This window comes from Amblyomma maculatum, chromosome 10 (assembly GCF_055883805.1).
Source record: "Amblyomma maculatum isolate TAMU_Amacu chromosome 10, ASM5588380v1, whole genome shotgun sequence".
Lineage (NCBI taxonomy): Eukaryota > Metazoa > Arthropoda > Arachnida > Ixodida > Ixodidae > Amblyomma > Amblyomma maculatum.
Window position 1 is genome coordinate 44,624,262 of NC_139353.1, and position 24,786 is coordinate 44,649,047.

A 24,786-nucleotide genomic window follows, 5' to 3' on the forward strand; every position below is an offset into this window, starting at 1 on the left:
GCCCTTGAATACCGAGTATAAGTGAGAAAAAAAAACTGAAAATTAAGAATAGCATTGTTCATCATGTTTGTTTCAGAATTCACATGTTATTTGTAGATAAAATTAAACTAGAATTGTAAAGAAGCATATACTCTACTGAAATATCCAGTATAAATTTTAGACAGGATTCCATACAGTAGTGTTTTGTACAGGAAGGACTCATGAAATCTGATGGAGCTGGCATCTTAGCACTGCACCACCACAGCAGGGCTTTAGGTTTTGGGGAAAGGAAGGTGCAGTATACTTTTGGGTGGAAACCAGAGAATCATGGGTGCCCACACTTAATTAGGTCAAGGTCACTTGAAGGTCAAATTTAGTGCTATGTGAAGACCAACTTTACCTAGCCAAGTGAAGCTCTCGCTTCAATTGTAAATTGATTTAAAGAAAGGAAAGGCACAGTATCTGTGAAGGTCACTTGAAGGTCAAATTATTAAGCATGGGAAGCGTGCCTCTACCTAGAATAGTGAAGCTTTTGGTTCAAAGCCTGGACTTCTGAAACTGCAGGAGAATGGCTGCCTACCTCTGGGTTGAGGAAGTCCAGGTAGGAGGAAGAGCCCGGCCAGCACCAGCCCTCAAAGTCACCACCATCCTTGTTCTTCACGTAGTAGCCGTGCTCGGTGGCCTCTGAGTGGATGTGGTAGCCAGACTCACGCTTGATGTGGGGGTCAATGATGGTGATCATGCGGCGGCCCTTGGCCGTCAGGTTTCGGATCATCTGCTCTGGCTGGGAGAACTGGAACAGACGAGAAAGGGCATGTGAGCAGAACAAAGGGGCTAATTTTTGTGGGCTAAGCTCCCAGAAATGCATTCTACCATGTTGCAGAATTTAGTTTCCCCAAAATTCACTGCGAGAACAAGGATTACAGGTATACAAAGAAAAATCCTGAACGACATTCTAATGTGTTGAAACTGCACGCTGGCATGGGCAGGAGCACTGCCCCGATAAATATATATATTTTTTTCTTTTTATCAGTGTGCATAGCTGCAAGCCTCTGCAGCCTTTGAAACCTTTTTTTTTTCCAGTTACACACCGTTCAAAGGCCAGGCTATCCTCATATGCAACTTTGATGTAGCATACTCCAGCAGATTTAACTGGAGAAACAGCACACCGTATTCTAGCCTTACATACGTGGCGCTTTAGAAACAACATTGGGGACCATCAATAAGGCAATGCTTACTATTAATCAAGAGCAACATCTCTGATCCCGGATAAGCGGGAACAGGGCTCTTGGAACACTGTTTTACAAAACTATTATTGATGTGTGCCTACATAGTCTACAGATAAGGCATACAATGTGAGAAATACTTATTTGATTAAGGCACTACACTACAGTATTAGTCATTTTGCAACTTGTTGAATGTTGATGCAGAGAGAAGTAATTTATGAGCCGTTTAATATAGAGTGCAAAAAAAAAAATCTACCAAGAACAAAATGAGTAATCTGTTCCCAACATTGCATAGTTTGTTTAATCACTTAGCAGTATGTTGCCATAAAAATTATTTCTTTAGCTGCTCTAAATGCAAAGCTATCCTTGTAAACTAGCAAACCATCAAAAATTTGTTTTCCGAGAAAACGAGAGAAAAAAAATAAAAGATGGAACTTACTCAGCTTGTTTGTACCTTATAAAGCTGATTTAGTGGCCCAGGAAGTGAATAAATTAGTTTGTATGTAGGAGATGGGCTGTAGATTTCCAAAATGTCATTTTCAAAAAGTCGCAAGTTGCTTTTTCTTCGCAATTTTTGGCACATCAAGAGCCCTGTCCCCCCTCAACTCATCACACTCAACGGTCAGCCTCACCTTAAACGGATCCCAGGTGAAGTACTTCTTGCCATCCGTGTGCTCAATGTCCAACCACAGTGCGTCGTACGGGAGGTTGTGTTCATCAAAACCGGCGTCCACGCTACGTACATCATCTTGATCATTGTAATTCCAGCGGCTCTGGTGATATGCCACCGAGAAGAGCTGTACGCAAGATGATAAGCAAGATTAGTGACAGAGAAAAAGAAGGATAAGATACACAAACGATGAAAATCGACGCAAATTTGCAAGTATGGATGCACACGCTCTATGCACTAAACAGCAAAAACAAGTGACGAGGCGAACTAAAGCTAGCAGCCCTAGAGGAATATCTGAGCGTCGCACTTAATAAAAACTAGTTTGATTTGTGGGATTTACCGTCCCAAAGTGACTCAGGCTATGAAAGATGCCGTAGTGGAGGACTCCGGGTATTTTGACCACCTGGGGTTCTTTAATGTGCAATGACATTGCACAGCACACGGGCGCCTTGCTTTTCGCCACCATCGAAAAGTGGCCGCCGAGGCCGGGATTCGATCCCACATCCTTGACCGTAGCAGTCAAGTGCCACAACCACTGCGCCGCCCCGGCGGGGTTGAATAATAATAATAAAAAAATTACTAGATATGTAATAACCAATGTGAAGTAATCAATCCTATTAGCGTAGCCCTTGTTATTTTCGACACCTAATCGAGTCATTGCAGAAGGTACAATAATTACCTCTGCTAAGTATGAGACTACCTAGGTGCCCCATACAGGTGTTCTCAAACATATATGGAAGGCGACTCTCGCGAAAAAGATTTATTTCTCTGAACGCAAAGCATAATGATCGACATTTATGGGTGCACTGTGTAATTTGCAATATCAGTGAGTCTGCATAGTCGTAACCGAATATATTGAACCCGGATATCTCGAATATCGGTTATATCGAACTCAGATTACCCCGTGTAATCTGAGAATGCATTCGGAGGCGCTCATTCTGCTCACTTTCTTCCTGCGATTTCCACTTGATGATCTTCACAGCTGTTGCTACGCATAGAACCAGAATAGCACTGCTTTACACGGGGCGTGCATTTGTGGCATGACTTGCAGCTGTGTCGCATTGTCTCATGAGACAAAGCGATGCAGACATTTTCACGGGGGGCCACTGCATTTGTACTGCCCTGTACAGCAGATCGTCTCAGAGGAGTTTTACGCTTCCAGACAGTGTGCATAGGCGGTGCGTGGAGGCAGGTCATGGCAATGGATTGTGCTATGCTATAACTTTATCATCAGCTTACAAACAAAACATGAGAAGCAGTGAAGTTCAGTATGCTTAAAGCACATTAAAATTTTTTTTTTTTTTCATGTTCCCTGATTTTTCAGACTGCTCAATTATCCGGACCATTTCCTGGGCCCTGCTGAGTCCAAAAAGTCGTTCAACTGTAAATGACCCCATGGCTAAGCAGCTACAGTTCCTAATAGAGCACTCCAATGATCTTGCAGTCGGTGGTACACTACTAAACACAGACCAAATTAACCAGAGGAGTTCTGTAATTTAGGGCAAGCTCAAACGAAAATCAAACCAGTATACACTGAATATGCAAGTATCTATTAGTCACCATTCAGCCTGACAGTGAGAGTGCACTACAAGCCTCCAGTAGCCCAAAAAGAAGCCTAGAAAGCTTGGCTCTATTTATGCCAGAGACAAAAAACCCTAGTGTATCCAACCTTCAATACCACACACAATATCCAAAATTGGCACACTCTACAAGTATATATACTCTGTAAGATCCAGCAGAATGGCACACTAATTTACAATCCTTGCGCCGGCCCACAAGTGCACAAAAAAATATTGAGCCACCATCTTTCTCACCGGCGGCAGTGGTGTGGTACCAGTGAGAGACCGATACTGGCGCATCACGTCCTTGGGCTCAGGTCCCATTAGAAAGAAGGTGTCTATGAGACCATTCTCCGAAAACCAGTGGGTCTCCCGGTGGTTGGGGGGCGGACTGCGCTTCACAAAGTCCACGACCGACGACAGCACGCCCTGAAGCAGAAGACAATACAGGGCAATATATTCAGTTGATGGTTTACAAGGAGCAGCACTTGGAGCTGAGCGAGACCATCAGTAACTATTTCCTATATTCAATCACACATAAGCAATGAGTATATCTGTATGTCCAACACATATTAAGCAATTCATAAACTTCCGCCGATATAAGTAAGAAAAGCAATAGGTCTCATAGAAAAAAATTAGTGCAACCAAAGTTAACAGAACTGTTAACCAGTTAACTTGACCAGAGGCAGTGCATCCATGTGCGTTCACAAGTAGTATGTGGGTAGTTTGTGATCGACCAGCACAATCATCTGCAGTGAGTACAAAGTGCAAATGTGCCGCCTATATGTCAGAAATAGAAAGAAAACATCCATCTGGATGGGTTTACCATTCCAAGGCCATTTTCCTGCAAGAGATAACAATACCTAATCTCAGAGCACATCACTGTGCTTCACAGTTCACCATGGTTTTGGCCATATACATAGCTATAAGAACATTAATCTTTAGTTATGGCTTACAATAAAATTTAAACTGTGGTCTGGTGAGGGGACTGGTTTATGGTTTGTAGGGTTTAACGTCCCAAAGCAACTCAGGCCATTGCGGATGCCATTGCGGAGGGCTCTGGAAATCTCGACCACCTGAGGTTCTTTAATGTGCACCGATGTCGCCTAGCACACAGGCGCCTTACGTTTCGTCTTCATTGAAAAGCTTTCAAAAACTTGCAGCACGTAACTTATTGCATTTTCAATTGAATCATAAATGTTCCACGACGTAGCATGTAACATGAAGGCGAACATGCTTACTGTAGTACTGGTAATAAACAGTGTTAAAGACTCGTAAATTATCCCATTATATAAATCAATTTTACATGCCAGGACACTGGCATGCAACTTGGGATGCTGTCTTTATAAGGAAAAAAAAAAATTCTTGGAAGCTCCACTGACCTGCTTGGAGCTCGGCTCGATGTCCACCCAAGTCTCTGCAGCATTCAGCCACAGCAATCCCACTGTCCTTGATTCACTACAAATATCAAATTCAATTATACTTGTGTTTCAACTAAAAGCGCAACTTCATGCATATTGTCACTACAGTTCTCAAAGAGGGAAAAAAATAAAGAATTACTGATTAGAATCATTAATAAAAGCCCTGTGTCACAAAGCTACTAGGTTTCCTAAAGTTGTGTTCCAAGAGGTTAGAAGCACCAGTACATAAGAAAAATTAAGCATAGCAAAAAAAGTAATAAGCATGCCGTCACCTAGCAAAAAATGTTCTAATGACTGTACCATTACGAAACACATTACTCTTCAAGCCTGCTGCACATGACCTCGTATTTTCCCATATCCTGCCCATCACAAACACAAAAATGCTGCACAACTTGCTGCCTTCGAGGCCTCGCTCCTTGCAAGTGCTGATAGACTCTTGCTGATCAGGCGAACACTGTTTCAGTCCCATATGCAACTAGACATAAGTAGATAGTGCACAAACCTGTGGGCCAACATAAGAGGAACACTGCCATACAGTGCCATGACATTGTCAACCTCATACTCGAACACGTCCAGGTTGTACATCCGAACTGGATCTGATGATCCCCTGCGATAGTAACAACAATATTTATGAGCCATCCGCTCCAATTATGTACAGGGGCTGGTAAAATATTTCAGGGAATACTCCAGTGTTTGCAAATTTCCCATGATTCCTTAGAAACGATGCGACAGTTTCCTGGGCTTGTGTTATGCGGTATGTTAACATGTGCATAAAGTATTTCTCAATTTTTATTAGGCAAAAGTTTTTCACTGCCAAAGCAGGTTGAAGAAAGGCTGCTCCCACATCCTACTGATTAACCGTTCTTGTGCAAACAGCGGCTCCTTATCCCCACGAGCTTCTCAATTTAATCTCAAAACCTGACTTTCCACCATCCCTTGCTACACTTGCCATCCTTTAGAATATAGTCTGTCACCGTTAAGCAACTTTTACCATGCTGCTTTCAGATAAACAGCACGATAAATTATACCTGTTGCACACAATCAACCTGGAGAATAAAGCGAGAAGCCTCTACAGAGCCCAAAAATGATGCGGGACTTACACCGTGGAACGAAGGGCAAAGGAGTCAGCATGTTCCGGGAGCCCATAGACATGATCGAAGCCCTCAAACGTGAAGTCCATACCCACAGACATGGGACCTGTGACAACGCATATATAGGTTGCAGTTACAACTCAACGAAAACTAACTAAACAACAAAAAAAAAGGCATGACATGCAGCCCTTACACAAAGACGTCAAACAGTCTCCCTGAAACCTGCGACGTGAAGCTGTTGTTGGGGGAAAGCATGGTTTGCAAGCCCTCGACAACACTGATGAAACGAATCTGCTCAGCTATTCAGGTCAGAATGCAGACCATCAATCTTTCGGTTGCTTATACGCTACACTCAAAGGAGCTAGTGGTGTCAGTAGAATATGCGCATGCAAAGGACGAAACCTGTCAAATGGCACAGTGGGAAAGACCACGACAGTGGCGGCGACGAGCAGTAGAATATGCGCATGCAAAGGACGAAACCTGTCAAATGGAACAGTGGGAAAGACCACGACAGTGGCGGCGACGAGCACATGACGGGCCCCGGCAACAGCAAAGCTGTTATTCTGCTGCTAATCATGTCATGTTCAGCCCTTTTCAGATTATTACAAGAGATCACCAAGCATGGGGGAAAAAAAAAAAAAATTTTGTTCATACCGTGCTTTTTGCTGTCTCTGTGTCCCTTGAATGTCTCCTCCCAGGCACCTTCCATGTCGGCATCTTCCTTGGGCTTATCTTCTTTCTCAGCCTGCCACCACAAATACCCAGCCAGAATACAGTTGGCAGCAAAAACAACGATTCAAGGGGGAAAGAAACTGGCTGATGGAATTAATGGTGTGACGCCATGCTTGAACCTGTACAGGCGCAGCCAAAGTGTATCTGAGAATGCTTCGGCATTAAGGTTTTCTCACATGCTCGATGTGATGGCACACGACCCTACCAGTAACACTTCCTAAGATACGACAAGAGTGCTCCATTAATCGTTTTCAGGTAAGGCCCAACGAGTTCGAACCCTGAAGCGTGCTCTGTAATATTTCCGGGACTCTGCAGCCATGAATATAATGTTTACACGGCACAGGTTCGAAAAAATGTTTTTACTGCTGCTCGACAAGGCAAAATAATCTGCTCAAAGAAAAGAAAGAAAACATGAGGGGATGTAAGGTTCTGCTCGTTGGAGAGAATACTAGCCGTGTGGGGAGTGATGCATTGCACAAATAAGCTTTTTCGTGGACCTGCATACCATAATACTTTTGGCCACGACTGCACTGAAATCATGTTGACATCATACATTGTAGCTGTGAGAGATGAGACAATTGGGTACACATTGTAAGCAGGCCAGCAGAGAAGGAGGGGTTTGTCGAGAAAGTGAATGAAAAGCCATTTGCCATAACATTGAGGAAAGCATAAGCAATACGCATTTTTAGAGTTGGCATGCAAAATTGAGTACTGCAGAGATGAAGCTTTTCGTGCAAGACATGGGCAAGTGGGAAGGCAGTCCAGTACGACAGATTTTCAAGAAGCTTTGGTATTGGAGGCATTCTGCTTTCAGGCATCACCTACGCTCGGCAACAAATCTTCATGGATGAAAATAGGCTGCCTCTGTTAAGCATGGCTCTGCTCTGGAACATGGTACTCTGCTTGAGGGCTGCAAGCAATCAATGGGGCTCCTTGCAGTTGAAGCTGTGCAGGTTGTTTTGGCATCCCGTTTAATGGACACAGTGTCAGCAGAAGCAGAGGGGACATCTTGTTTGTGGCCATGTCACAGGAATGTCATTACACATTACACATGTCATTATGTCACAGGGATGCAGCGTCTGTTCTTTCAATGAGTGGATGCCAAAATTTGTCACGGCAACAACAACAAAAATCAAACCCATCATAGTATATGCTCGATATGTGCGGTCCGATTCCAGTCGCATGAAAAATTTTTATCTTTAATGCAAAACACTGCACACACACACATTCAGCTAGAGTTCAGGGTGCACACAATGACTGCCTCACCTCTTCGTCTGGTTTATTGTCAGAGGCATCCACAGACTGTTCCGTGGTGCCCTTGTCACCCTGATCATCCCCATGATTCTCGGCGTTCTCATCGGCATGCTCGTCGGGTTGCTCTTGTTTATTATCGACTCCTGCCTCCTGTGCCTGGTCAAGCTTCTCATCCAGTGGATCAATGTCAAGACCTTTAATATTAGGAACCTGCTAATAAAGATTGACTCCTGCCGTGTTAAAAGCGCGTTCGCCATAGTATTAAGCATGAAGTCTGGAGAAATTAAAACTTACGGCCGAGTGATAGTCTTCATCGTCCTAGAAGTGACATGCATAAAATTTGGTATGAAGCAGTGCACAAGAGCTGCCAAGTCACCATCATTTTCAAGTGTAGACGGTGCAAAGATAAAAGATATTGCAAGCATTAATATCCGTTTTTAGCCCAGCCAACATCCATGCCCCCATACGAATTAACCAAAGCAATTAGTGTTCATGTTCTGAAGATAGTGAAGCATCAAATTTTCTGAATAAAACTTTCATGACCTCATTAATTTGGGAGTATCTGTAACTGAACCAGGAGCAAAGTAATATATCAGTCTTTAATGCAGGCAAAAACTACGCAGTTCACGCAAAAATATTCAGAAGTCAAAATTTTGCTCTAATTTAATGGTCAGCATTATTTATCTAAAATCTGTCGTTCCCACTGTACACTTCAATGTAGCAATCATAGCAAAAATAGAAAAAGATTTTTCCTGGATGATGTATGCAATGCAAATCAGAACAAAGAGGAGAAAAATTTTGCAAATATATATATTAAAACTAGTTTTCACTGAGAGCATTGTAGAAGTTCACAGGAAGTATAAAAAACACAATAATACAAAACGGTGAAGTACCCAAACAATGCTGACTATAAGCTACAGCAAACGTAAGAGTTTGAAAAAAAAAAGATATCTAAAACCAATTTAATAATCAATGGAATTTAATTTCACACAGGATAAACTTATACTGAGGTAAATATGCTGCTCGTGGTTAGCTGAAGAAATTAACCTATGGCTGTATCAATTTCAGTTCACTTCTCACAGAACAATTACAAAAACAACTGAGGAAGTAGCTGCACATCGCAGCCATAAAGAGTACAATGCTTTCAAAGAAAGCCAGTCTACAATTTCATTTACCCCAAGTGCACAGAAAAAACAAACAATTCCTTGGTAAAGTGTACTGCAAGTAGCAAAAGGGTAACCAAAAGCAAACAAACCAACAAATATTTAAATGTCGCCTATTGCGCTCAACTAATAAATAAGCAGGAAAAGAAAGTTCCAAATTACTAACGTATTCATCATATTCAGCTGAATCCTAAAAAGAAAAGCAAAGTGAACTGTTTTCAGCAAACACTTTTTTACCATCATTTACTGCTTCCAAAAGCAAATGCATAAAATGTCAGTTATGGCTGCAAACAGCACCAGCCAGCTATGCAACAACTCTACCCAAGGTGCAGCTGCTGACTGTGGGCTCTGGTTAAGCTAGGTTAACGATAGGTTCTCACCACTACAGTAAAAACCACTCACCTATTATCAAGTGTGCACCGAGTGCTGTGCTTTTTGTCAACGTGCACACACATACACACACAAACTAAATCTTCACACGGTTTAGGGGCAGGTTTGCCATGCCACACACCACAAGCAGGAGCGGTGCAAAACTCTGCAAGTTCGTGCCGCCCATGACAAGCCAATGACAAGTCAATGGCAAGTCAATACATGGTTCAAATATGCAATTTGCCTTTCAGGGCAGCTGACTGCAACCGTATAGTAGATAGCAGCAAACACACTGGGCCCGAATTTCGTATTTTGTAATTGCAGATAAATGCATGCATTCTGAAAACTGCTGAACGTAGACTGCTTAGTGACTTAAGCTTAAAAGAACTATAGACACCTAATTTTTGGGTTCGTGTTTTATCATTTGTAACAATGCCTAGGACATTGCTGTACACAGATCACCACGTCACATTCACCTAAGACTGCTGAATAATTTATGATCAATTTCGGTTTCAACAGCCAAGTGATGGCTGTGACGCCACAGTCCAGTCTAGGTCACGTGAGGGATGAAAATACAGCGATATAATCATTTCCGTGTCATTTGAATTCACTACAATGATAAAGCCAGTCTCCCTCAAGAACAGGAATCACTACAAGTGAAGAATGAGTGATCATATCGCTTTTTTCATGCCGCATATCGACATGATTGTGGCGTCACAGCCATTTCCCGGCTATCGAAACTGAAACTGGTGAGAAAAGAAAATTCAGTTATAAATTATTTAGCAGTCGTAGGTGAAAACTGTGTGCGGGTTGATATACAGGAATAACTTATGCATCGTTGACAAGAAGAAAAATGCCACCAAAATTTGGTGTCTATAGTCCTTTAAACCACATACCATGCATTACAGGTTACAATATAAATGTAAACATATATAGAAGTGCAATAGCGCATTTTCAAGGTATGCTCACAGATTGTCTTGAAAATTTCACAGACTTCAGTCACTAGTGGAGCAAGACAAACATTCACAAAAAATACAGGGGCAGTCAAACTTTCCCAGGCCACAGGCTCTACTACTGAGCAGTATAATCAGGCAGCTATGACGGCCCCAAGTCTCAAAATATCTGTGGAGAATAGAAGAAGCATTATTCCAACCTCAGATATAACTGATATCGTTAATGAGATCGTAAGTGCCAGAATATGCTGGCCAGAAGGAGACCCTGTGGCCTGAGAACTTTCGACCCCCCCTGTACATATACAACAGGAATGGGATGCACTAGCTTTGCACTGTGGAGAACTTAACAATGTGCGCAAGGGGCCCATTTCAGCAACTCCAGCTATGGAACCACATAAGCAGTATAGAACATTTTTGCTGGTGACTTAAAGGCACTTTATTTTAGCTGGTGGACTACATCTTCAGACCACAATCTGGTAGGTAGAACCCAGAGATGCACCACAAAGCAAGAAGATACAGAAGAGGAAAACTAGACTGATATGCCCACTACCAAATAGACAGCACCGCACAAAGTCAAAGAGGGTGGTGCACACTCGCGAACCACAATACAAGTCACCATCAGGCTGGTATGGTATGGACGTGATAGGAAAACAAACTACTTGGAAACTTCACTTCTCACTGCAATGTGACCCATAGGAAACTAAGAAAGCATTACGTCAATTATTTCTGCAGAAGCAGTCGAAAAATTCTGGCTGATGTAAGTATCACTGCTCTTATAGTTAACTGTTTTTTGCCTCCTCAGTTCTTGAAATGATACCATATTTATTATCCTTTAACACAATGTATAAAGCAGTTGCAAGTTATCATTGTTATGTCCATGCCCATGTACTTGAAAAGTTGAAAATTGTGAACAATGTTTGCAATGATCTTCAGTGGTTGTCCTGCTTTTGTTACAGGTGCTAAATGACAAACCTGATTTTTGTGCATGTGAATATTTGAACTGTGTCTACTGTATTTTTTGCCTTGTAATGGCTGCCAGGGCCTTGTCAAGCTGTATACTGACAACTTACAGCTCAGAGAACAGGTCAGAACTTTCTGACAAGTAAACTAAATTGAATTGAATTGAATGCCTGCAGCAAGGTTGTACAATATTAGGAGGCAGTTTTCCTTTCCTGTATTTTCTTGCCTAAAGGCCAGACCCATGTTAAAAAGATGGCAAAAGCATTCAGTATAGTCCTGCTTAACCAAGTACGTACATACAAACATTACAAGGAATAAAAGTACAAACTCCATACGTGTGCTTGTACACAAGGACAAACATCCACATAGTACATGTTATGTGCAGCTCTGATGGAACACCTGGAAGCGATACTTTTAGAATCCCTGTGACTCAGAACCCCTTGAAAGTGAGGAAAATTTCTGTCCTCACTCTTAGGAGTTTCAAGGATGGCACAAACTCTGTGACCCGAGGAATTTTTGAACACAGCTGAATACCCAGGGAACAACTTGCGAATTTTAGCAGTACTTTTAACTTGCATCTACCAAAACACATACATACATTTGGGCCTTAATATCACATTCAAAATTACTGTCACAAATGCCTTGATATCCAAGATGTGTAGATTCAGAACAACAATCAGCTCCACACGAAGAATACCTGCATATATAGCAGGTGGCACTCCTTTGCCCTTGTGTACAATGCACCAAGTGTCACTGAAATGTCGCTCAAAGAAACGGAATGGTTGCACAAATAATGACTAAAAGAAAAGAGTAAGAAATACTAACATCCACATAATCTTCTTCATCCTGAAAAATAGGAGGAGACAACATATAAACTGAGCATATTCACTGAAAATTCCATCACATAAGGCATCACGCATGCTACTCACAAAATTTGCACACAATTTGCTCACAGGCACTTTCGATTTTAAGTGAGTCTAATCCCGAGTGAAGTTTCAAGCACTGCAACTAATGCCAGGTCACACTGCATGCACCCTCGCTGCAGGAATCATTAAAAATAAACCAGCATTTTATTTTAAGCAAATAAAAAAACTGAACAACTAAACTACAGCTCGGTTAAAATTCCTGACAAGAGCCATCATAGGTTGCAAATGACAACTCTCAACATTCTGTAAGCAAGGTTAAAATTTTTTATTTTGTTTGCAGGCTCAATTTTATCCTTGTTTTACTCACAAATAGTGAGAGATGTGCTAGTTCTTTTCGTCAAGTTATGTTTCAAAAAGGAAAGGGATTGCCCTCCAAAAAGTATTCAGTTAAAAAAAAAAAATTATGTTAAATAAATGTCAGCTGAAACTTATTAAATTTCATTTATTTGGATTCCAAATTTAGATCATAAATTCCACTTGATTACAATTTAAATAATACCAAAATTTAAAGTTTATGTTAAAACATTTCAACTTAAATCTGCCAAAAGTGAACATCCGTAATGCCGCCGCTAATAGAGATTCCGAGTTCGAAAGTTCAGAGAGGCTTCCAACAAAGTCTCTTGAAATCAGGAAATCAGCACAATTTAAAAATGCTATTGCAATGTAACTTTTAAAGCACATTGCAAAAAATCAAAAGTAGCCTTTACGAGGAACTGCCCGCGAAGTCCAATTTTCTCAATACAGACATATAGCATTACTCTGCAACCAAGAGCTGGTTATCAAGTGTAACAGTTGGTCTCTCATCAGCTTAGTGCAGCTCACGGTTATAGTTTACACTTGAACTGGAGATCATTTCAATCTTTAGTACCGACAAGACGTAGGTAACAACAAACTAAATGACAAAGGAAGGTGCATTTGCATTACATTTCTCCCTTCGCACTGAGGCAGAGCAGGGTGCGATGCAAAAACCACATGGAATGCATCCACACAAAATATACAATCTAAGCATTTTGTCTTTTCTTTTCCACAACTTTCAACACAACAAAAAAGTCCTTTCACTTCCACTAAACGTCAGGCAAACACTCCCTAGCACATGATAAAACTAGTGTTTCCCCCCCTTGAGAGCTGTAACTTTTGTATCAGGCAATGGAATCAAAAGGTAACATTATGTAAGTGTTTGGAATGTTCTCCTTTCCACGAGCGCACAACTTCTCAACACAGCTCTCGCCAGATGCTGCACGCAAGTCAAAGAAGAATTGGAGCAACTGTTGACAACATTAAGAATGCAGAGTGCCTTATAGCCTACGTTTTTGGATCCATCCTGTGGTGAAGGAACATTAGAAGGGTACAGGGTTATCCACTTGCAGCTGTAACAACAGTCGCTGCTTTCGAAGCAACAATGTGTCCATGCAGACGCATGTCGCTACAAGCACGGAGCGACCCAGATTTGATGCTTTGCATGGCCCGCACTCGGCTTCATTGCGTGGCCAGTCCATATGGAATGACGCTTAGAAAGCAGCGACTGTGTTATAGCTGGAAGTTGACGACCCTGCACATGCATCACAACTGGTGAAGAGGCCACCAATGCAGCGCGACAGTGGTGCAGTCAACAACTGGCCTCATTTCTTAACTGGGGCACACAGGACACCAGTTGTGAAAGTGCATTGTCACTGTTGCAGACCGTATCAAGAAGTGGCGTACTCCTGGGAAAGAGGACATTCGGCACCTTCGTCTCAACACATGTTAAGGTCCAGAAGGCATAACTTATTGAAAGGTGTTAGACTTTTGTCAGCCAAAGGGCGTACAGCAGCGGTGCCCAGTCTCCCTTTCAAAAACAATGCGCATTTGGTAGAGGTGGCGGTTCTTCAACTCGTAAAGGCAGCCTCCTTCTGGAAGCTCTTCATTGGTATGGTTCAACTTCAGATGAACGTTGTAATGACAGCACACTCTGCCTCAATCAGCGTAAACTACTGAGGACCTCTTTCGACACATCCACTTTTGGTGCCGCAGCTGACACACTGAGATTCAACCTCGAGGAGCATAAATTTCTTCAAATTAACCCTTCGATGGTTTTTGTCATGTAGTTACGGTGGCATATTTTCATGCTGTGCTGTTCATGCTGTACGGATATGACGCTGACATGTCATTTCAAATCTCAATCTCTACTCAAGGTACAGTGGTGAGCAGCCTTGTCTAGAGCACGGCGACGGTGTGCCGCGGAGCAAGTCAGTGCCATCTAACGTTAGGCCCTGGGTTTGAGTTATGCGTCCCGTGCGCATGCGCGGCCAAAATAAAGTGGTGCCTGCTCGTAGGTTCTCAGCCTCATTTTCACTCAGTGCTTACGCTTCACACTGCCAGGAAGGCGCTTAATGACATGCAACAGCGGCCGGAAAACCAATGCGTTTGGCGCGAATCGCAAAACGGCAAAAAAAGTGCAGTGTGATATCGGCTGATCGCTTGATTCAAAAGCAACTGCAAGTGACAGTGAATGATCTGCGTTCCAAACAAGCAGCAGGATAAGAGTAAAAGAATTGGGCGTAGTTAATTGTTTGGTGTCTGTTTTCGTCCTGTCTATATAAGGTTACGACCTAGCATCATGTGTTGCAGGCTTTTTGTTGCGTTTTTGTGCCGGGTTATCAGTTATAAGGGACACAACAGTTGACGTCCGTACAGACCTAGCAACTTGACTTCCTTCATGCGAAAGCACAGGGGCGGTGAGTGGAGCGTATGGCGGGGCACGCATTAATCCACTATCACTCTCATTTGCTTGCCTGGCCGTCTTGTTACACTCGCGAAATACAGCGTCATTGCAATGCCCTGGTGACCGTCACAGCCTCAGAAGTGCAGGCAGTGCGGCCCTAACAGCACGAAAGACACTCTCAAGGTGGGTGCTGGACAAGGAAGCGATGAGCAGGCATCCTGCTGATTTACAGCGCATGCGCACGGGACGCATAGCTCAAACGCAAAGATGTCACTGATTTGCTCTGCAGAGCACCGTCGGCGTGCTCTAGGTGAGGCTGCTCACCACTGCACATGCTCACTTGGACGTGCTGTCACCTTCTAGGAGTTGCAAGCAATGTCAAAAAAGTTGCTAGAAAATACTGCCTTAACAAGGGTAAAAAAAAGCTATTTTGATCCACAGCGAGTGATCTTACATGAACATGCTTTCGTGGTTTCAGTTTCTCAAGAAACGTGGTCACCACAAGGGTGCTTGGAAGTTCATTTTTATTTTCATTGGAACTCTTTACTGCTAACGCTAATTTCCATCCTTATTCGCGCTTCCTTTAACTTGTTTACTGCTAATGCTTACGGGGTATAACTGCTCTCCAAGTTTACTGAAAATTGTTTTTTTACTGGCGCTTTTAGTTTGTTACTGACACCTGCATGGTTTTATTGCTCTCCTGACCTACAGAGTTCCCCTTAGGTTGTTGAGAGGTGTGAAAATAACAAATAACACGGCATTACAGCCACACGCAATGTCTCTTCTCTTGACACTGACAATGATGATTTTGCTCTATACACCAAGTCTAAACCAGGTGCTTGTCTTTGGAGGATGATAGCTTGCCTTCAGACAATGAACATTCCGTCAGTTCCAGCTCCTACAGTACACTTAAATACTATAATATTTTTGCACGTTTAGGCGGCGTTGCAATGAAAATATGGTCTCTAATTTGTCCCCCTTTTTCTTGTCTGTACTCATTTTGTTTGTTCAAAATCAGCAATACAAAAATATCAAATTTGGCAAACGTCTTTCTGAAACAATTCAACCATCAAAGGGTTAAGGCTACCCTTGCTAATACACTTTAACAGCATTAAAGCACCAGACAATTGAATTAGGTGGATTGGAATCAACAAATGTCTGCTGGACTCTTTCTGCGCGACATTTCAAATGACACGAATATTTAGAATTCAGCATAGCCATGAATGGAAAGTTCCGTAGTTAGATTTAGCATATAACAATTCAATGACCTGAAGACCTAATCACATGAAGCCTCACTGCTGTGGAGAGCCCTAGTTTATGGCTACATATTTCTGATTCTGTGAAATTTAACAGGCCCAACAGATCCCACAGTATACAGCCAATACAGCGAAGCGCTCAAAATCACAAGGACGAGGAGGGAACAGGACAATAGCCTCCTCGTCCTTGTGATTTTGAGCGCTTCGCTGTATTGACGATGAACCAACACGCCCAAACATTTTCCCTTCTGAAGTATACAGCCACTCTGACTTCGACCATTAAATCTGGCACGGGAACATTTTGCCTCGGTGTATCAGACAGTTTGCAACCACACCGGGAATCAGTCTCCTCAATAGTTAAAATATCAAAGCAGTTACAGCTCAGGCGAGCTGCTTGACTTGTTCTGGAAACAGACAACACAAGATCCCTCCATTTTTGTTTTTTTCCAATCTGTCGCAGCACACTATAACATTGCATCACCTACAGACATTCACAGAAAGTGTACTTGTCCACAAATTTCTTTCACTATGTTAAAACCACCTGCTACCAAACATTGTCCACAAAGGGCATGCATCTGGCAGACAACAGACACATTTCAGTCTATGCCCAAATACAATAAAATTCCACAACACACGGCCCCTTTATTTCACAAGGTCTATATGCCACAGTGTGTGCGTATAGCATAAGTACAATCACATACCCCAATCTCTATCCCATATCCGCAATCCATTGTTGCAAGCATATCTCGCGATTACACAACCATGCGTTACAAGAAACGAAGAAAAAAATCACAGCAACCCAACTGAAAAAACCCCGCACTTTTGCTTACCGTAGGGTCTTCGTGATATTGAATGTAAGCACGGAGCCTTCCGAGCACAGTCTTAACCTGTTGTGGCAAGCTCAATATTGCGTGCAGCACTTTTCGAGACAAGGCAAGGGCTGAACTTACAGGCTCAGATTCCTAAAAGTGGTTTTATTTTTTTTTTTTTTTCATGGAAGGAATGAGAAAGAAAAAGGGAAGAAAGAAAAAGGGCAGCAGAGGACACAAAATGAGAGCGGTGACATGCAGAGGCAAAAAAAGGTAAAGGCAATGCAACATCATGCACAAACTGTGGCGGGAGGACAATGCGCTTGTGGTGCGAGAAACACAGAGCAAAACTTGCATTTTGCGAGAGGCTTTGCAAGAAGTGCAAGGGTGAACACGAAGGGTGCAAGCACATGCAATACGCGAGTGGTTAATGGGGGACATGGGTCTTAAAACTAGTTATTTACTGCCGAAATAAACCTCACAGAATTGCTCATTTTTTTTTCAAAAATGCAAAAATTTTCCTTCTATAACAATTAGTTCCAGAGGTATTAGGAAATTACTGCTATTGTCTGCTCAAACAATAGGGGGAAAATGCTTATAAGAAATTAATTTTTAATATACAAGTAGATGCTATAAGTGTAAGGAATGCAATGTGGGAAGCAGTTTTCAAATTGAGCTAATATTAGAGATTTAGTAACCCACTGAACTTGGCACTCACAGGCATGGATGATACAACTAATTTCAGTATAAAATACAAAAGCTTTATAGGTTAAAAAAAAAAAAAAAATGTGCTTCCAACACTGCATTCCTTACACTTTATAGTAACTACCTGAATACTAAAAACAAATTGGCCAAGAGCATTTTTCCCCTACTTTTTGGGCAAACAATATCAGTAATTTTCTGAAACCCCCGGAAAATATTGCGCTAGAAAGAAAATTTTTGCAGATTTAACTCGACCCTTCTACAAGTTTAATCATATTTTGCCAGTAAAGAACAAAATCAGTTTTAAGACCCATGTCTCAATGAATCAATCTGGCACGTTGGACACAACGCGGAAGTGATGAAAATTCAGGCAAGGCACGTAAAAATCACCTCATTCTGGTTGTCGCCATTAGCTCCTCCTGCCTCTTGTCTGGAAAAAAGGAAGACACATGTGCTGCAATCGGAGTGTGTGCATGCCATATTATGTAAACATAGAAAGACCAAATGAAGTACCCAAGTCATTAGTTTTCACACACCTAGAAATTACAAGGCATGGGTAAAAAAATTAGCTGTGGTTTAGCTTGTGGTTAAACCTGGAGTTACGCGAGAGCAACCTGCATGGCTAAGCTTAGGTTTGGCTTGAAAGTAAAGACATGGCTTTTGCACGTAGTAGTTTACTCTATGGTCTCAGCTGTATTTATGCCATAGGGGAATCACTTCACGTAAGAGCTCCCCTTGCATCTCATCGTTGACCATTCTCACTCTAGTGTAGAAGACTTCTAGTGATATGACATCGTCTCTACGTCGAACTCCACGGCATACTACCGTCACAACGTTCAAACGAACCTTCTGTCCTAGCAACTCGCTGTTGTTGTTCGCCTCTACCAACTACCGAGTTATCTGTCTTCTTATTCCTTTTCTTCCTTTTTTCTTTTTTTGCAATGTATATTTGTGGCAGTGGCCGGCAGCCCCGCAATCGCCGCGAGATGAAGCGAACATGCTGAAGACCAGGCTAGCGCAATGGGACAAACTGAGCAAGCCACCGCAGGCACTTCTCTCAAGGCCGCTGGCACTCTGCGATGTTCGCCCCTTCCCTGCTATCCCCACCACAACAGCTAATGCCAAGAGACACACCGTGACGTGATATTCGATGCGATGTTTTCGCTGAGCAGCACCTTGGTGTGCTGCAAAGAAATATACTGTGGACTGCCACGGCGCAAAATGGCTAGCATTATTTTTTCTTTTTTTTCCAAGTTCTCAACAGCAAAAGTGGAACCTAGGTTCATTACGTGAGGAAATAGTACAGTATATTTTGCAAAGCAGCATATAATGATTAATATGCTAACTTAATGCCAGCGTGGTTTTTGCAAACAGTTTCGAGAAGATCCCCAGGAATCAAGCCTGTCCCCAAGGTACTGGTGCAAGTTGTGACAGTTGTTCAGGGAAGTTTTCCACACTGGTTATCATGCATTCTGCTTTCAACTCTCATGCAGTTGGTTACAGACGTCTCACAGAAATATTCTTAGGGATCTTTCCTGTGAGGAAAACGCTGCAGATAGTGTTACAGCTTCAAAGTACTCTAACGGCACTAATAATTTAACACCGAAAAATGAAAATACCATTCACACTTGAGGAAAATTACATCCTGCCTTCCTGAGGATATTAACTTTGCCCATGACTCGACATTATAGAATTACTGGCGACTTTTTTACATTCATTACTGACGCAATTATCAGTTACCGTAGTTTCCAAAAACTGCAGCAGTCAATATTGTGTGTTTGCAGAAAAAGCACAATCTTGTCATTTCTACTACCAAAACATAATAAACACAGCAGACTCCAATTAAGATGACTTCTTGGATCGAATGAATATGAAACCATTTGGTTGGTTTCCCAAAGGACTCAACATGAAAAATCCGCCCAAGATGAAGTGTGTCGCGGACACTTCGTCTAAGATCACAGCAACCCCATGTAATCGCACTCCTGGAACATTCGCACAACATGAGAAAAATAAAAAGGTCATTAAACTAGTTAATTTAATGGAAAGCGTGTAGGTCAAGATTTACGGAAAGGTGAAAGGCCATTTCCACTCTGATGGATGATGTTCACACAGGTGACCCTGGGTTGGCAGGGGATATACTATGCTACTCGTTATCTGGCGATGGGTTGACTGTTGCTAGAGTAAATTGCACTAAGTACATCCTCAAGGTAAGACGTTGCAAGTCAGAAGTGGCGCTTTCACACTAGAAAATGAAATAAACTGTGCAAGAAAACACCTCCGCCCCACCAAAAAGCAGCTACTGCACACCTTCGCAAAAAAGAGAGCAGGGCACCATTGCGCGCACGCCAGTACGTAGATCTCACAACTCAGCATCGCACACGTATCACGTGCCAAGCGTTGCCTCCCACAAATTGAAAAAAGCTTATGCACAAAGTGCACTCGCTTGGTGACTTGAGACAAGCAAGCTCCCAGGCCGTGCACATAGCCTGCAACGTACATGCTGAAGAACGATCAAGATAAGCGAGAGAGACATGGCTGGGAGCTGTCAAAACAGTCGCAGGAAGATGGAGTAAAATTGATGCAGCATGAGTACCGGCAATAACAAAGATGGTACATGTATACTTTACACGCACAGTAAAAAGCTAAAAAAAGAAAAGAAAATTAGGCCTTGGAAAACTGAGGTTTGAAGTGCTCAATGCAGTCTGGCTAGCATTTCTTGCAATCAGCACAGTACATTGCTGAGCTGCAGTTGTTTTTGTCCTTTTTGCTGGAAAAAAATTATAATATTACTCGTACTCAATTACATTTAAAAATAACGATGCAAGCTGCAAGCTACATTAGGGAGATTTCAGATCTAGGTAGGATCGAGAGAGGAAAACGATGTATGCTGGAAGATTTGCGCTGCCTTTTTAAATATGGGCCTGTTAGCCGTTCAGCCAAAACTTTGTGAGGCTTTTTACTAGAGTACAATTACAATTTCATTACTATCAACGCTGAAAATAACATGCATAAAATAAGAAGCTGTTCTCCGAACAGCATTAGATTATCTGTTATTCAACACAAAACTAACGAAACTAAACTGATTACAGTCATAATGACCTAAGTCAAGCATACATCTTCATTTGCTCTCAAAGAGCAACAGGCGGATACAAAAGGCACAAAAAGACAGGTATATGAAAGCTGTACGCGACAAAGCATGGATGTCAGCTTACGCTGCGTCACGTGGCCTGTAGTGCTCGAAGCGCAGAAGCCCCCGTGCGTTGGCCACCATGACAAGCTGCCCATTGGAGTATAGCTCCACCACGAGAGGGGCTGCACGTACAACTGCCCGGTGCTTCCCAAAGGTCACAGTGAAGGAGCTGTCATCCTTGCTCTCCAGCTTCAGACTGCAATAAGCATGGCGCCCAGCTCCACTGTAAGCTCTAACTGTGGCAAGCCTTTCTGGTTTTCACGAAAGGTATAAGATGTCAGTAGGTATGGCAATATATCCCACTCACATAATGAACACTCCCTTCTTTTCTTTCTCAGAAAAAGCTGGTACAAATTTTTGGAAGAGTTCATCTCGCGAGGAAAAAAAGTTCACATTTTTGAAATTTCATATTTTACGTCCACCCATCAGTCAACCCATCATCAACGAAACCATGCTCTCAGCTGCAATCGTGTGACCAGTTTTAAGGCCTGTTCATTCCTAAAGGTGTTACCTATTATTGTGTGATGCACAGATGTTTAGATAGTGGACAGTGCCTGCCAACTGCAACGAAATAAAGTGATCATGCTGAATACCAGTCCCGAAAATCTGGTACATGTTCTACACTCAAAGCAAAAAGCAAAAAAAAAAAAAACTCGGGACAGTAACAAGAGTATAACACAAAGTGCTAGCCGTGGTGTGAGAGGTTGGGCAGATTTTATGCAAATATGTGCACCTTATAATCGGGTAAATTTGATATATGTAACGACTGATTAATCTGTACAATATGGTACAATCGTATCCAAACTTGTCCCACGTTTAGATACGATTCCATGTCCCATGCAACTACACACAATCATTACATGTATGAAGTACACTCGTTACTAAAAAAGACAAACGAAGGCTAAGAACGAGGCTAGGGTGCATATCAGCATTTGACCCAGACAACATCTACATTCCAAGTTCAACAGGCACCCAGAAAATCTTCTACACAGGGGCTCAATGGGAAGCTTTTTAAATGCATGTACAAAATCAAACAAGTTTTTACCTCCCCTTACATATACCCTGCAAAAACGACAACCGAACTGATACAACTAAAGCCAAGAAAGAAAAACTTACTTGGATTCCTGGATGTTGTCAAGAAGTGCCTCCTTTGGCTCGAAGCGAGCGACAGCTGAGGTTGCCTCATTTAGCCGCATCCGGAGGACCCCTTCTTCGAGGGCGATAAGCTCTAACTTAAGTACGACGCCATTCTTGGTGTTGATCACCTCAGCCTCCACTCTGCTGGGTGATGTGGACTTGACGGTGGGCAGCTGTACATTGTAAGGGGACTCGCCAGGTTTGGTATTGCGGTTACGTCTGAAACGGAGAAGCATGACTCGGCATAAATCTTTCGCACCATACACGAATATAGACTACTATTTGTTCAGTGACAGCAGTTATGTACTCTTTACAGGCCATTGTGAACCGGCACCAGCCCAAAAGCAACAATGTTCCACGGAGCCACAGAACCAAATGGATGCACTTCGTTACATGGTATGCATACTTTCCGTATCAAAGTCATAAATAATAAGTCCACGGTTGCCAAAGGGCCACATGACAAAATGCAAATGAAATTATGCCATACAAGGAAGCATCGCACTTACAAATGCGTTAAAATGCGCATTTGTCATCGAGAACATTATAGGCAATTCAGTCTCATGTCATTAATGCATTATTTACTCATGCGTCAATGAGCCAAAGGTGTAATAATTGCCAGTGCTGTCCTGAAGGCTAATCTCCCGCAATGCTGCAATCTGCGAGTCAAACTACAGCAAAGTCGGTGGGTGGTCCGTTGCACCAGCCGATGAGCATGCCTTGTTATAAAGCCACAAAGCTGACAAAAAAAAAAAAAAAAAAAAAAAAAAAAAAAAAAAGCTCTTCAGCCATCTCAATCTTTTCTGTTATTTTTTTGGCTAGAGAAGGATGCCTTCTAAAAGTTTTCGTAGAATATTCTGCAACCTGATGCTATTTGTTTTCTGAAATAGAGTTCAATATAAAACAAGCGCTTTTCTTCCCTACAGCCTCGGTCATAACTACTCAACTTACGCCAGTTACAAAAGTACAATTTGCTTCATGGGCGACTTGAATGTTAAGTCTGGAACACGTCCGAATGTTCAACACTAAGCTCGCCTCACATCTCTTATCAACAAGGGGCAGCCGTGTGTTGTAAACCCGTTCCCGATGCGACACGTAAACCTTGGCTATAAAACGAATAAACACCACTTCGCAGGTCCGCAAGCACTGTCCTTTCATCCTCAGTCGTAAACCGCAGAACAGTCACTCATCCACAAGCTACGCACGGACCGAGCTAACTGCTGGCGATCGCCGGCGAGTTTGCGCCTACGGGGGAGGTGTTTGCGACGAAGAACAAAACAAAATTAACGATATACTTACTTGCAAAAACCACTGTCGTTGCAGGTCTTGAAATTCGCTCTGTCGACCAGCGAGACGTGTCCCAGGACGACGAAAAGTACCGCGACCCTTAGCATGGCTCTTCTCCTGGGAACAAGGAAGAGCATACCATCGATGACGCTAAACCGACAACGCGAAGCCAGAGCAGACCTTGCGAATTCACTACGAAATTCGTCTCGTTAACAGCTTTGGGGTCGGACCTAAAGTACACGCGAAAGCCCGGGTGTTTGATTAAGCTCTAGCTTGCCGGCACGCCACGGCAGCGTAGTACAATCACCGCTGGCAGGTCTCGGAGCAGGGGGAGCTGATGTCAGGTGGTGGCGTTATGATAACGTGTAAAATTTGCCGGTATTAAACCGCAGCTCGCACATGGATAAGTTTACTCACGATAACATAGACAAGTTTGGATGCGTCTGCAAAGTTCCGAGTGCTCGTAGCATGAGCAGTAGCACAAACAATGCAGTACCTGGTCGATATTTACACAAAAATTTCGGTCGCGAAGGAAGCTAATGTTACCTACCGGTCGCACGTGGCCATTTTGGTTCGATCGCCGCGACTCTCTGTGGGCATCGGCGGTAACAATGGCAATCGAAAAATTCACAAGCGACACAGCAAGCCTGTTTCTCGCCACATCACCCCTAACGCCTGCGTGTTATAATCATATCTACATAACGACTAATATTATCCCTTCATAATACACAAACCAGTTTTTTTTTCTTTTTACACGAACTTATGACTCGGGCTAGTGGTAAGAAAACACAAGGAAAAACCATCACGCAAGTGTGCGGTAGGCTCACGAAAAAGCAAAAAAATAAAAAAAAAATAAATAATAATAATAGTAATAATAATAATAATAATAATAATAATAATAATAATAATAATAATAATAATAATAATAATAATAATAATAATAATAATAATAATAATAATAATAGCTCAATGTAGACTTGGCCAAAACTGGCAAAGTGCAAACTTCACATCATAGCAGCTGAAGCTGAGGCGCAGAGGCCATGCTGAGGCCCATGCACTTTCCTCTTTTATTCTTCGTACCTTCTCTTTCTCACGATTTCCAAAAAGGCACAACGCTGCTGTAGTGCCATATGTAGTGTTTTGAGTTCATTACCCGCCGCACATATTTATACACCGATACTAGCTCAGCTTCAGCATGACACTGGCTTTCCATTCTGGGCTGTTTGACACCTTTGAACGCATTATTTTTCAATTATTTCCATTAATCGATCAATTACACACTAATTTTTTATGATAAAGCATTGTCTTACTCATTCTAAGCATTTCGGCAACTCTGAACCCCCTTCTTCCAATTCTTGTGTTTTTAATTATTTGAATAATTATTTTATTTTTATTTTTTTTTTA

General features: G+C 42.3%; 1 protein-coding gene across 6 annotated transcripts in view; it reads right to left on the bottom strand.

Annotated features, from left to right (window-relative positions):
• GCS2alpha (glucosidase 2 subunit alpha) overlaps positions 1 to 24,028 on the bottom strand; it is a 35,677-nt gene extending 11,649 nt beyond the window's left edge. The window contains exons 1-15 of one of the 6 annotated variants that reach the window (XM_084582634.1): positions 23,933 to 24,028; positions 23,395 to 23,499; positions 22,078 to 22,317; positions 20,984 to 21,157; positions 18,162 to 18,201; positions 12,203 to 12,223; positions 8,227 to 8,250; positions 7,945 to 8,142; positions 6,601 to 6,691; positions 5,956 to 6,052; positions 5,358 to 5,462; positions 4,817 to 4,892; positions 3,690 to 3,863; positions 1,838 to 2,002; positions 560 to 772 (exon numbers count right to left, since the gene is read on the bottom strand). In XM_084582634.1, coding sequence (XP_084438760.1) covers positions 560 to 772; positions 1,838 to 2,002; positions 3,690 to 3,863; positions 4,817 to 4,892; positions 5,358 to 5,462; positions 5,956 to 6,052; positions 6,601 to 6,691; positions 7,945 to 8,142; positions 8,227 to 8,250; positions 12,203 to 12,223; positions 18,162 to 18,201; positions 20,984 to 21,157; positions 22,078 to 22,317; positions 23,395 to 23,499; positions 23,933 to 23,982 — 1,773 coding nt within the window. In that variant the 5' untranslated portion in view covers positions 23,983 to 24,028. Of the gene's footprint in view, positions 1 to 559; positions 773 to 1,837; positions 2,003 to 3,689; positions 3,864 to 4,816; positions 4,893 to 5,357; positions 5,463 to 5,955; positions 6,053 to 6,600; positions 6,692 to 7,944; positions 8,143 to 8,226; positions 8,251 to 12,202; positions 12,224 to 18,161; positions 18,202 to 20,983; positions 21,158 to 22,077; positions 22,318 to 23,394; positions 23,500 to 23,799 lie in introns of all 6 variants that reach the window. The other 5 variants (XM_084582633.1, XM_084582635.1, XM_084582636.1 and 2 more) reach the window with 5 other exon arrangements.
• Between the last annotated feature and the right edge of the window lie 758 nt (positions 24,029 to 24,786).